The sequence below is a fragment of the Carlito syrichta genome, unplaced genomic scaffold (assembly GCF_000164805.1).
Source record: "Carlito syrichta isolate Samal-C Ts95f unplaced genomic scaffold, Tarsius_syrichta-2.0.1 Scaffold303105, whole genome shotgun sequence".
In the NCBI taxonomy this organism is placed as follows: domain Eukaryota; kingdom Metazoa; phylum Chordata; class Mammalia; order Primates; family Tarsiidae; genus Carlito; species Carlito syrichta.
The window spans coordinates 196,976-210,430 of NW_007247201.1; the positions used below are offsets into that span (position 1 = coordinate 196,976).

Below are 13,455 nucleotides of genomic sequence, written 5' to 3' on the forward strand. Positions count from 1 at the left end.
CACTCACCCCCGCCTGCCTCCCCGAGTGCGGACCGCTGGGGGCGGGGCCCGACAGGGGGGCGGAGCAAGGCGGCCTCGGGGCGGGGCCTGCACCTCCGCTGCGCTGGGTGCGGTTGCGGGTGCGAGCTGGGTGTGGGGCGCCCACCTAGGGGCGGGCCTTGGATCGGCGACCCTCGGAGGCCCAGGTTATGGGTAGTCGCTCCGAACAGGGCAGGGGCCTCAGCTCCTCATCCCGGGGCTGCACTGGACACCTGGCTCTTCCTACTCAGCTCCAGAAGCACCGCAGGGGCCTGAGCTAATCCCCAAAGCAAAAGGAATGGACCACCTGGCATCCCCAGAAGGATACGCCTTAGAAATGGGAGGAGGAGTTGCTGCACTAGACACCATTAGTTACCCTGGAGATTCAAGCGAGGTTTTCGGAAAGTGAAGCCGACTAATGTCCAAGTTATTGATTGCCCATACCCCTACCACACCTCCCAAAGGGGAATGTCAGACATTCTCCATCTCCACCCAAACTGTGAAGAAGAAACAGGTTAGCGGCAGGTTCCCTTCGTGTAGGACCCCAGATTAAAGATTAAAGAGGATTTGCTGCATAAATTATCCAGGGATCATCAGCTGGAAGGGTGGACGGGAGAGGCTGAATGGCTTTAGCAGGACGCTGGAGCCTTGCCAGGGGCCGAGGAAAGTGGGGAGGGCCTCAAGAGAGGACAGCCCCGAGTGACCCAAGCCCAGCTGGGTCATTCTTCCTCTGACAAGCAGGTGAGATGCTGTAGGGACAGATGCCCCAGCAGCTTTAGAGGCATTATGAGCTCAGAAGGGCCAGACAGCAGCTAGGAGAAGACAGATGCTTGGTGGGTGGGGAGTTTAAATGCTTGGGGAGTGGGGAGTTGGTGAGGTATTTCCTGAGCTAAGAAGGATCTGAGCTAGTCAGACTCCTATGGAAGTTTCCAGAAGCATGCCCTTTCCTGACCCCCAAGAATTCTTCCCCAATGGCAGGTTGACTGGCCTCTGCCTGAATACACTCTGGATGAAATGAAACCCACAGGCATGGCACTCTCTTACGAGTAAAAGTGCCTGCTTACCCTATTTCTTTCTGATCTGATCTGATCCCATGGTTGGGACCAGTCAGAACTCAGCCAAGACAACTTGGATGGAACTGGAGACCATCATACTAAGTAAAGTAGGAACACAAAACCAAATGCCACATGTTCTCACTTGTAAGTGGGAGCTAAACTAAGGAACTGCAAAGACATATAGAATGGCATAATGGACATTCCAGACTCACAAGGTAAGGGATGAAAAATCTATCAGGCACAATGTACACAGGTGGGGGTGGAGCGTACACTTAAAACCCTTACTTCTTTGTCACTATTCAATGCATCCATGTAACCAAAAATCATTTGTACCCCCCAAGCCGTTGAAATTAAATTTTAAAAAGAAAAAAAAACTCAGCCAAGAGAAGAGAGAGCCTGGGACGGCAGTTAAAATCAGGCTCATTAAAACACCAGGCAGCGAAAGGAGATGTTATTGGCAGTTTGGCACTGGTGGACTGGAGGATGTCAGGGTGTTGTTGCTTAAAGACGTCAGGGGTGTTCATGAGCCAGCAGGCAGGGGAGAAACCTTCCTAGTTGGGTCACCTTGGGCAACTCACTCCACCTCCCAGGGCCTCAGTTTCCACACCTGAAAACGAGGGGATTAACTAGATTATTTCAAAGCATTCTTGCAGTTCTGGCATTCTAAAAAATAGATGCAGTGGGGGAAGGAGGGTCTACTGTATGCTGCTATAGATTTGGAAGAAGGTAAGAGAGCAAGGCAGCAGCAGGAGGTGCTAAAGTTGGTCATGCAGAGACTCAGGAGAAGGCCCAGGACCTGAGAGAATGGGGAGGAGGCATAGGACGGGGGCAGCAGCTTGGCTCTGATGAGAGGGAACCTCTGAAGATACAGAGAGGTTCCGGAAAAGGCCTGAGGTAGATCAGGAGATCTGAAGCTGTATTCAGGAAAACAAAGACATAAAGAGAGAAGCCAGTGGCTGTCGTAAGTCTGTAGAAGCAGCAGCTGCTGCCATCAGCCCCAACTGTCAAGCTTGGGCTACACAAAGTCCCACTGTTCAAAGCTCCAGGCCGCTAGTACTCATGCATGCACTCACAAGAATACCTCTTGGGTGCTTCCAGCTAGCAGTCGTGTGTCCCGGGGAGGGGAGAAAACTACGTCAAAAACAGGCTGCAGAACAAAGCCTTGTTTTCCTCTATCACAACATCCCTTCTCCCCCCAGCCTCAGCTGCATTCCATGTGTGGACACAGACATCTCAAAAGGCAGCTCAGCTAACTCATCCTCAGCTGTGGCTGGAATCCCAGTTCTTCTCTGACACCTGCTGCCCAGGCACCAGAGAGCCCTCTGTGTCCTAAGGCACTCTGGTCCAATTTGCCTTAAGGGAAGGGAGGCCCTAAGAGAGGCAAGGAACCATGGAACTCAGCTCCAAGCCAAGAATTTTGGGGTCTTGAAGGCCATAGCCCCATTCTACTCACTGTACCACAAGCTCAATATGGGGCATGCTGGGTGAAATAAAAGCTGGACAGATTTTGAGCCATCCCACCTGCACAAGCCCTATGTGCTAACCCTGTAGCATTCTGAGGGCTCTAAGAGAATTTGGCCTGGGCATAAGTCCCATGTCAACTGTGGCTATCATCTCACTGCCTGAAAGTCCTTTGTCCTCCCTGGGCCTCTGTTGCCCCCTCTGAAAGAGAAGACTGAACACCCTGCAACCCCAGCTCTTGTATCCTATGTAATGGAGGCAGGGTCTGATACTTGGTCAGAAGCAGGGCTAAAATACACAGCCCTTGAGTGAGTCACTGACGACTGAACGCTCTTCCTCAGCTACAGCCGGCAGGTGGCCTGGCCAACTTTGCCTCAGCACCACTCAGCTCTTGGAGTTCTAGCTCTGCCTTAAATTTCAACATCCCACAAGGCATTGATGTCCTTGACTAGAGTACAATATCCCAGGCACTGTTAGGGTGGGTTATTCAAGCCAAGTGTCTAGGGGAGTGGATGCTTAGCTGGGAAACTCAGACCAGCAGCCACAGCTCTAGCCTGCTGTCCTGGGCTCCCTTGCTTAGGTCAGGCCAACATGGTCTGTCCTGGCCCCCTCCACTGGGTCTTTCCTGCCCACCCATGATGAAGGTTGTGTGGTGCAGGAGCTAAGCAAGGTGGTTATTCTTGGGCTATGACAAGGCCCAGGTTCAAAGTCTAGACTAAAGAATGATTACCACAGGGAATCAAGATTTTAGATCTGCATGACTAGTAAAGGCCTCTTAGGAGCTAAGTTTCCCTAAAGTGGCACAAGAACTAATTGTACAACTCTTCTGCCAAAGATAGATGAGTTGTACTCAGAGAGCCCTGATAGGGCCAAAAGACCACCACTGGATTGTGTCTTTCTTTTTCTTTTTTTAGAAAGCAGGATTTATTGAGAGAACAGAAAAGCTTCTACAGTGGGAGGGGACCCAAGGGGGTTGCCCTGGGTTGTGTCTTTCAAGGAAACCTCAGCCAGTCTGTCCAACAAGGTCTGTGCTGGACAAAGGCAAGAAACCAAAATACCTTAAGCCCTTACCCCTCTCCCAGCTGTTGCCATGTGTCCATGGTCTTGGCTCAGGCATAAGATGTGGGTGGCAAGGCTGGAGAGCCTGGGTTTCCTGGCACCTGCTGAATGGCTGCAGAGTTGGGCAGTTCTGGAGCTGGCAGGATGCTTAGAAGTCAGCAACTCTGGTAGGGCAGACAGTCCTTCCAACACATCCGTGAGCAGGGCAGGACCACGGGAGCTCAGGGTTGGAAAGGACTGACATACCTCCTATTGTGACTACCCGCCAAGTGACTGACTCCCTCAAGAACCTCCCTGCCTTCTAGCCTATGCTTTAGTACCTCCTGTGGCCAACATTTCACTGATTCTGACAACTACCTTCAAGATTCTGACAATCTGCCTTCAAATTACCAGAGTCTTCACTATAGTGAGCCTAAATCTGTCTCTCCCTGGTTATTACCCTCTGAATGCCTCCATGCTAGAAGCTTTGCTGACTCATTTCATTGGACTTTACTCTGTCCTTTAATATTCACCCCCTTTCAAGTGACCCATCTATATAATTTTCTCTCCCAAATTAACCACAAGCCCCTCAAGGGCAAAGAGGATGTCTTCTCTTTTAACCTCTACTCACTTTAATTCAGCAAACATGTGATATGATATGATGTCTGCCTGGATGTCCAGGCCACTGCCCCCAAGAGGTGGCTGATCAATATTGATTGAGTAAGAGGATGCACTGATTAGTTTTCCACTCTGATTTTGGAGCACAGAGAAGCCTTGGGGCTCTGGGCTTCACTGACCCTTCACTTTTTTATTCTAGCTGCTCACAAGCTTACATCCACCTCCCCGCTCATAGTTCACATGCACAGACACAGATGTTACTCCACTAAAACCCTTCCCTTCACAATTCTTGATATTTAAAGGTGCTGCTGAAATACTGAGGTTATTTTCCAGGAAGGTGTGGCTACAGAAGAAGGAATTCTATACCACATAGTTGAAACCCTGGGACAGGATACTCCTTAAAATATCCCCAGCTTTGATGAACAAACTCTGAGTCTCAGTTTCTTCACCTGTGGAATAGGGAGAATAAATCCATCCATAGGTTACTATGAAAATTCACTAACACATTTAATATGATTACTAAATGAATAGCAGCTTTGATCTCTGCTAATGGGAAACTTATAAGCATGAAACCAGCAACTGACAACTCTGACTATTTCAAATGTCTTCCCTCCAAAGGAGTAGGAGCGTGCATGTGTAATGGGTGTAGACATGGAGAAGAGAGAATACCAGAGTAATACCTTAGATGAAAGTGACATTGAAATGACCATGCTGCACCACCTGTGGAGACAGCTTCTCCAGCTATACACCACTTCTAGAAAGCAGGTCCTGGTCTCAGACCTACTGACCTAAATTCCTGGAAACAGCCACTGAGAAGACCCCTAGAGCTAGACAACTTTGCCTGTAGGGGGTGTGCCAAGGAAGCGACACCTACCATGTCAGAGCCTATACTTCTCTCAGGAACTGCTTCGCATTCTGTCCCCCTCCTCTGGGCCTTCATTCAGCCCCCAGGGTGCAGCTGTCTCTTACGGCTCTCCTCACAGCAGCTGAGCCAAGGGCAGCTGAGCAGGGGAGGGTGAAGGGACATGGCCATTTCTGCTACTCAGGACAGACTTCCTCTGGCTGAGCAGCTGTCAGGGTGGCTCCTTCATTGCCGATTTGCTTCCTCACCCAAGTAAGCACCTGCCTTCTGAAGCCAAGCTCCTTAATTTACCCAGGCCCATAGTTTCTCCTCTTACTCAAAAAATACACTTCATGCACCACCAAAATACTCTGACAGAAAAGAGGTGATGTTAGAGATGGGTTCCAATCAACAAATAATTTCTGAAAATATACCAGAAAGTCCAAAATGGATGAGGCAGGTTCTTCCCTATGTGGGATCATTCTGGGAAGAACAAAAAACTAAAGGAGTCTGGCCTCAGTCCTCCATCAAGCCCGAGAGGAAGGCATCATATTTTCCTGTCCCCATTTTGTAGGCAGAGGGAGTAACCTACCCAGGTCTGACCATGAAGCCAGGACATCATCCCCTGGCCCTGTGCTTCCAGGGGACTTTGTTCAGGCAGACTGCCCCAAGCTTGTCCTAGGTGACCAATTGTCCTGGTCTGCCCAGTACTGAGAGAGTTCTTGAGACATGGAATTTTCATTGCCAAAACCAGAAAAATCCCAGGCTAACCCTGCTGAGTTAGTCAACCTTGACTATCCCAGGGTTAGCAAGTCTTGGCCAAAGGTCACCAGCCTTTCATCCTGCTCTATGATAGCTGGAAATGAACAAGGTGCCATCTGACAGGATAAGATGCCAGCTTCCTAAGCAGCTGTGTAGTGAGGGTCAAGCTGCCATAAAAATCTCCCTGAGATGCCCTGCCCCATTTTCAGCAGCTCTGCTCCATTCTTTAAAAATTCCCTTTCCTCTCAACTCCATGCCCCTATATAAAGCAAGAGAAATGCTGGCATGGTGGTGGGTACCTATAATCCCAGTTACTCTGGAAGCTGAGGAGGATTGCTTGAGCCCAGGCGTTCGAAGCTGCGGTAAGCTATGATTGCACCATTGCACTCCAGCCTGGGCAAAAGAATGAGACCCTGTCTCCAAACAAAAACAAACAAACAAAGAAACAAAAACAACCAGCAACAGAAAAAAAGGGAACCTAGAAAGATGAGACAATTCCTAGGGTTCATTTCAGATAGCCCATATCCTAGGATTCTGTTGACATCCTCATGAATGCAGGAACTCCCTGAGCTCCTCAGAGGCTTTGGATTTCTCTTTGTAAAGAAAGCCCACCTGAGCAAAACTTCTCCATGGTTCAGTAGCCAATAGGAAGCTGACTGTCCTGTCCCTCAAGGGTCATATGACATGTTACCCAAAAGACACTGAGGTCTGCCTTAAGTGTCACTGAGAAGGCCTCCTCTGGTTCCTGGCCTGTTTTCCAGAGTTGGCTTCTTGCATAATTGATAGATGTATCTGAGAGTAAAACCACCTTGTCCTCTGACAGCCTGAGAAGTCACATTTAAGTGCGAGTAGGTCAGGTGCCTTGAGGACACAGAATCTTGTGGCTTGGGCAGCCCTATCCATTAGAGGCCTTACAGCCCCTCCCATCTTAAACTGCTTTATTTCCAGGAACTCCCCAGAGCTGTGTGAGAAGGCAGTCCCTACTGACCCAATAGGGCACCCTCAGGACCTTTCTCTGTTGAGCCTTTTCTAGTTCTGATTAAGGAAAAAAAAAAAAAAAAAATCAGGAATGCTTCCCGCAGTCCGACACAACCTTCTCTGGGGAGACTCCAGTCTTTTTTTTTGAGACTCTAGTCCTTAATGTCCCAATTCAAGGATGAGAAGCATCTGCTCACCCCACTCCTTAGACAAAAGGGCCTTGAGAAGCTGTTTGGGAGGGGTCTGACACTGAGAAAAAGAGGTGGGCTCAATCAAACACCACCCCCAGTGGTTTACCCAGAGGGGCTTGTGAAGCTCAGTAAGATACGTGCTGCCTTCCCCGAGCAGCCGCTGTGGCTGGGCCACCAGAGAGTTTCTGCCGGGAATGGAATCTGAAACAAACACTATGGTCAGCCATTCCCAGATCAGGAGAACTAGAACCTTGGACTCCAACCCACAGACACAGTCTCCATCCTAAGACCGCCTCAGGCTGAGGAAAGCCTAACTCTCTCATGCTTTGCAGAGAGAGTACCTGGCCCACCTCCATACTACCCTATGTCTGGAGAGCCTTCTCTTCCCAGCTTCTGTGGATCAACTCTGCTGCTGAACAGGGCTAGGGAGCTGTAATTATCGAGACAGGATAAGAGCTATTTTGGGAAGGAGTCATCCTGCTGCCAAGGTTTTTGACTTCCTAAACTAAAACAAGATGCACAGAAAAAAGGGGTGAGGGTGAGGGAGAACAAGGAGGAGTCTGCTCAGTCAAAAGCACTCAATCTTAAATGAAGGGAAATATTAACCCCTTCCCAAAGGTGTAAATTTGTAGGCTGCCTCCGCACTAGGGATGAGCAAGAGGTTAGCTGTTAAGACACCTCCCCTGACTTTGGGAAGGAGGGTGGCATAACCTGATCCTCCTACCCATCTCCTGCTGACTCCCTCACTCCTAAGATCCCTCCAAGAGCATTTGTTCAGTCTGTTCCATCTATTTTGGCATTTGAGCACAAACTATATCATATTGTTGTTTAAATGTTTCCTGTCTGTGTCTTATCGTCCCAACCAGATGAAGTTTCTCAAGGCCAAAGAACGGGTGTGCCATGAAACTTCACTGCTTCCCCACAATGTGCCTAGCAGAGTGCTAGGCATCTGAATGAAAATTGTCTATGGAAGGAAGGGAGGGAAAAAGGAAGAAAGGGAGTAGATAATCTCTAAAAGTAGCTGCTCTCACCCACAGCTGAGCTTAGGGCAAGAGGCAGGATAAGAACCCATGGCATAGGGGGTGGCAGTCGCCATTTCTGGACTCCTCCCCTTCAGCTGTTCGGTTATCTGAGCTCAGGCTGCCTCCGCACTCATTTATTTTCCATCTGTGGTCAACTGTCCATGCTGGATCAGTCCATGAATGGGACCATTAGAGGTCATTGCTAGGCTTTGTGTAAAAGAGAAATACGGCAAGAGAAAGAATGGAAGTAGAAAGAGCTCTGACCATTTTATCTAACATGGGCCAAGAAGAGCCAAAGTACCTCTGGGAACAATGCACTGTGAAATCAGGACACTGCCAAATTCAGGACACAGGACTGCTGAGAGCAGAGTCCACCTTGAGTTTTTCCAAGTTGAGGACCCAAATAGTATGTAACCCAGAAAAGCGACCCCTTTTTGGAGTGCCCCAGACTGGAGAGGGGAGAACCAGGTGGGGACTGATCCAATCCAAGGCTGTCTAGACAGTCTTCCCACAGAGCATTTGGTAAGATTCATCTGCCAAAAGGTCTCTATTCTTTCACTCCAGGGCTGTACCTAGTTCATGTAGTGCTTTTATGCAAATCTCCCTCTGGGGAGATGCAGCATCACAGGTATACGGCTTGGCAAATGAAGCACAGGCTACATTTCAGCCTCAACTTGCTCTTCCTGCCAGGTGCCTTTGTGCAGTGAAAAACCTGCCCAACCATAGGGAGCAGCACTGTCTCCCTCCATACCCACATTCATCAGAGGACAGGAGAGGGGCTTGGATGGAAGGATGGGCACAAGAAGACTGGAAGTTCCCAAGGGCATTCTTACCTCCTCATCTGTCATAACAGAGAAGTAGAAGCCAGGTATTTCCAGGGGGCAGCAAATGAAATTCAGAGAGTGCCAACAGGAGGGAAAAAAGATAATTTTACTAAAGATGGCCAGTGGACCTGAGCATAACCTGGTCCAAATCCCCTCCTAGTACAAATGGCCCAAATAACAACAGCTAGTCTTTACTAAGTGCTCGTTGTTGCCAGGCATCACACTAAGTGCTTTACATGTAATAGCTTGTAATAATCCTCACAATAATCCTAAGGGGAAGCCATTATCCTCATTAACAGATCGGGAAACTGAGGCTTGAAAAGGTAAAATAACTTACCCAAGGTCACAGTCAGAAAATAGTGGACTCAGGGCTCAAATCCAGTATGCTAACTCCAGAGTCCATACTTTACTACACCTATACTTTATAAGGTTTTCTCCCTCTGAGGGGCAGGGCTGCCCTTCTTTGCTCTTTGCTATCCATCCTTTGGAGGGCTCATGCTGATTGTGACAGGATTGCATTCCCAGGGATCTCTCCTCCCAGGAACTGCTTTATCCAGAGCCCTGGCATCTGTCATGCTCATAGAGCTGGAACATTTTGGGGGCCATTAGGCTCACAGCAAGAAGGCCCTGCTGCCAAGATTTACTCTATGAGGGCTGGTCCCCACCCTCCTCTGCCCCCAGAAAGGCCAAGAGTACACAGGGAGCAGAGGGTCATGAGGGCCTGGGGACACTTCTTTTAAGGATTCCAGAGCAGCAAGGCTCACTGATGGCATCCAGGGGAAGGCCAAGACATCCCTGGAGATCCTGCCTGGGTAGCAGCCAGTAAATACAAGGTGGACCAAGCCAAAAAACCAAAAACAAAAACCCCAAATTTATCTTTTGGAGGACAGGACCCCTTGTAGTACAGGCCCCCATAGAATACCATAGAATACCACAGAATACCACACTAGGTATGGTATTCTAGGATCCCATTGGCATCAGTGTATCAGCTAGCATTTTGTGAGGCTGCATTTGGCTTCAGTGCATTTTTTTTGGGGGGGGGCGGGGGATTCTTTCAATGCGTTTGCCCATTTCATGATGGGTGATTTATGAGCACACCTGCCCACATCACACTGAGTGCTCTGCAGTTTTGACCAAAAAAGCATGACTCCTTGCCCCACCTTCCCTATTCATCCTATCTTGCCCTGAACGACTTTGTTTCCCTGGATGAAAAAGTCCCCAAAGGGAAACACTTTGCCAATGTAGAAGAGGTGAAACAAAAACCAGCAGAAGTACTAAAAAGCATCAAAATTGACAAGTTCAAAAACTGTTTTGAACAGTGGAAAAAGCATCTCCATAGGTGTACTGCATCAAATGGAGAGTACTTTGAAGGTGACTATTTAAACATGTAAGAATACACACTTTTTAATAAATAAATTCTGATTTGTGGGGGTCCCCCCTTGTACATCCCATTTTGGTGAGGGCCTTGAGGAGGTTTCTGAGGAACCAGGGGGACACATAAGATGAGCCCCTAACCTGAGTTAGTGTGGAGTCAACCCTGAGCAAGACTGTGAAGCAGGTGGTTTGCTTTTTTTTTTTTTAATCACATGATAGGTAAGACAAGCTAAGCTGAAGGACCATGAGGCTTAAAGTATTCTTTATTCCAGAAGTTCTATTTAACAGGATAGCCATTCCTATTAAAAGGAGACTTAAAAATGAAAACGTTTACAAGCCCCAGAGAAATGACACTCCAGCATGTATCTCCTAAAGGACCCAGCTCTATAGACAAATAGACACCACCCTCACCTGTGCTCCGAACCCCCAACCCCCCACAATGGGCCCACAGGAGGGAAAAGCACAGACCTTTTAGCCACCAGATGACACGATTGAACATTTCCTCAGAGACATCTGAAAGTAACAGAGAGATAATTGCTTTCCTTCTATCTGTGGGATGCACACCCCTACCCCTACTACTTGCATCTCCCTTTCTAGCTCCACATTCTCCACCCCCAAAGGTGCCGTCAGTCCTTGAGCCTCTCCAAGAAGCACCTCCAGCCTAGGACTTAAATATCACATTCCCATTTTCCTTCTCCCTTTGTTTACATCCTCTTTCTGTGACACTGTGAATGCCTTCCCCCTTCTGGAAGCCCATGACCAGCTCATCTGCACCCCATGCTCTCCACTTTGTTGCCAGAGATTTACCTGAGGGCTTTATTCTCTTAAACAACCTTTACCAGCTCTCACCCTAGCTCAATTCTTTGTCTCCACTCCAGAAGCTCCTTCGGACCCTGCAAACCCCCTCTGCTACCTTCTATTGAAAAGTTAAGCAGTGTTGCCTAGAAGAGTCAATGCCTGTCGCCAGCCCAAGCATCGTCATTGATGTCATTAGTTTGGAGCTCAGAGAAGCTGGCAGGGAAGGAATAGAGCAATGGGCTCAAAGATGGGACTAGCTTTGGCACTGGCAGGAGGGCAGCCCTTAGGTTCAAAATAAAGTGGGGCCTTTCCTGCCCACCCAAACATCCCATCTCACTAATTGGGGCTGCACCTGGGCAGTCTGCTTCTTCACATACCCAAGAAGAAAGCACTGAACCTTTGAATGGGTTGTTTGCAGGTGTACTTGGGAACCTGTGGCACTTTCCTCAATGGTGCCCAACTGGAAGGCTCCTTTGATGATGGTGGTGAGCTTGCCTTTTCTCTCTGGAACATTAGATCCTCACAGAAAGGGCTTGAGTCCATTTCAAAAAGGGACGATAAAGGGTCTAGGGAAGGAGAGGACTTAGGCTCAAAATCAGGTGTTACTGGCCAGCTTTGGGATGTTTCAACTTCAGAATTCAGCAAAGCCCACCATGAGGAGTTGGGCTCGTACCTAGGTAAGGACCGAGGGGGTAAGGGCCGAGGAGTCAGTTCCAGTTCTGCATGGATGGAGGGCTCTTGTGAGGGTCCTGGGGACATAGAGGTAGCTTCTGGAAGTTTGGAGGTTTGCTGTTTATAGATGGGCTCTGGAGTGACATACATGGAAGATTTTGAAGGGTCCTCCGACACTGATCTAGCTGATGCATAGTGAGTTGACTGTACTGACTGTTCCCCTGAGGAGATAGTGACCCTGCGGCCGACCTCACTGCCTCCTCGGGTTAAGGACCTCACATCGGACTCCACCTCTGATATTAAGACCTTTGCAGAGGGCTTGGTTTCAGAATGGACAGAGGGGCTGTAGAAAGACTCAGGGTTTGACCACGCAGAAACTTGCTTTTCATCATCTGACTTTCTAAGGACAGAGAGTTTGAGGGATGATTCCAAGTTCATATTCTTATACAAGTTCTTGCGTTCTGACGGAGTTGAGCTATATGGACTCATTCCTGGCTCTTCTCCAGAGAGCCCTCTCTGGGCTGTCTGATGGCCTGCAGAGTCAGGGCTGCTGCCGTGCTCTGGGCTAGAGAGACGCCTTGAAGATCTGATCTCACTAGTAGTCAAAGTCCTTCGGATGGGCTCAGTTTGTACTGCTACATCCTTTTGGTAAGCTGAAATCCTACGGGGAACTTTGACCCCTTGGGGGTTCTGGACCTTGGAGGGTGGGTCATCTTGTATGATTTGTGATTGTGAGTTATCCTTCTGGTCTAGAAAACTCAATCGACGAGAGGATCTGGCATCTGGGCTTGATGAGGCACGATGGCCGGCCTCATACCCTGGTTTGTTCTCACTACTTCTTTGTATTGCTCCCTCTCTAAACGGACTAACATTCCGTTGTGTGCTTGCAACATAGAAAGTCGTTGTCTGAGCTTGCTGGCTTTTTTGATGGCGGGATGCTTCTGTTCTTGGTCGGCTCTCAGTTCTCTGAGGTGTGGGTGCTGCATAGAAGCCAGGCCCTGACTGGAGGGAGACAGATTGAGTATAGTCTGATGTCGAATAGGGGTTGGTGGGATGTGCAGCTTCTGATCTTTGCTGGGGAGAAGAGCTCAGGGATGTTGCAGCATTTCGCTGGGGAGAAGAGCTCAGGGATGCTGCAGCAATGTACCCATGTCCCTGCGGATGCTTTGTGCTAATTGGCCCTCTCTGTGCTGACACTGCTACCTTAGACCCAGTTTTGTTTGTCTTGGCCATCTGATAGACTGTGTCCTTCTGAGCAGATCCCATATTTTACCGGCTGGCTTGTATTCAGGATCCTAATGAAGCCTAACTATTTACCCTATTTTAGAAGCTGTTCTTAGGATCCCACAAAAGTGGCTGTTGTTCTAAGAGTGTCTCAAATAGTTCCCTTAGCGACCTCTCTGTCTGGTGATGTCATAAAGGAAGGCGCTTCCTTCCTATTAAACATCCTGGTGTATAGCTACAATTCTTCAGATAATCCCAAGCAGTACCTGAAAGGAAACTGTGGATCTGTCTTTGAAGTTGGCATCACCAAGCCTTTGGCCAAGTTCTTAACAAAACCGGGATTTCCTTGTATACAGAGAAGGCTCTAGATCTTCCCTTATTCTCCCCAGATTCTAGGAATTCTCGGGGACTCAACCAGAGAAGGAATCTGCCAGAATATCCTATGAAGACAAGGTTACTCAAAACAATCACACCGTGTTAGCCTCACTTTTAGTATGATACAAGGTACAAAGCTGCCGCAATTTTGTTTGAAACCACACTGTAGACAAGTCAAAAAAACAGAGCTTCCGGGTTTCACAG

General features: G+C 48.6%; 2 protein-coding genes across 2 annotated transcripts in view; both read right to left on the reverse strand.

The window, feature by feature from the left end:
* The window catches only part of SEPT4 (septin 4), a 21,147-nt gene extending 12,174 nt beyond the window's left edge, over positions 1–8,973 (reverse strand). The window contains exon 1 of the mRNA XM_021712143.1: positions 8,818–8,973. Coding sequence (XP_021567818.1) covers positions 8,818–8,832 — 15 coding nt within the window. The 5' untranslated portion in view covers positions 8,833–8,973. The remainder of the gene's footprint in view (positions 1–8,817) is intronic.
* Positions 8,974–10,411: 1,438 nt separating this feature from the next.
* Positions 10,412–12,885, reverse strand: CUNH17orf47 (chromosome unknown C17orf47 homolog). Its single transcript, XM_021712145.1, is given in 4 exon segments — positions 10,412–10,416; positions 10,517–10,588; positions 10,591–10,695; positions 11,358–12,885. Coding segments are annotated over 4 exon segments (1,710 nt in total).
* Positions 12,886–13,455: the final 570 nt, after the last annotated feature.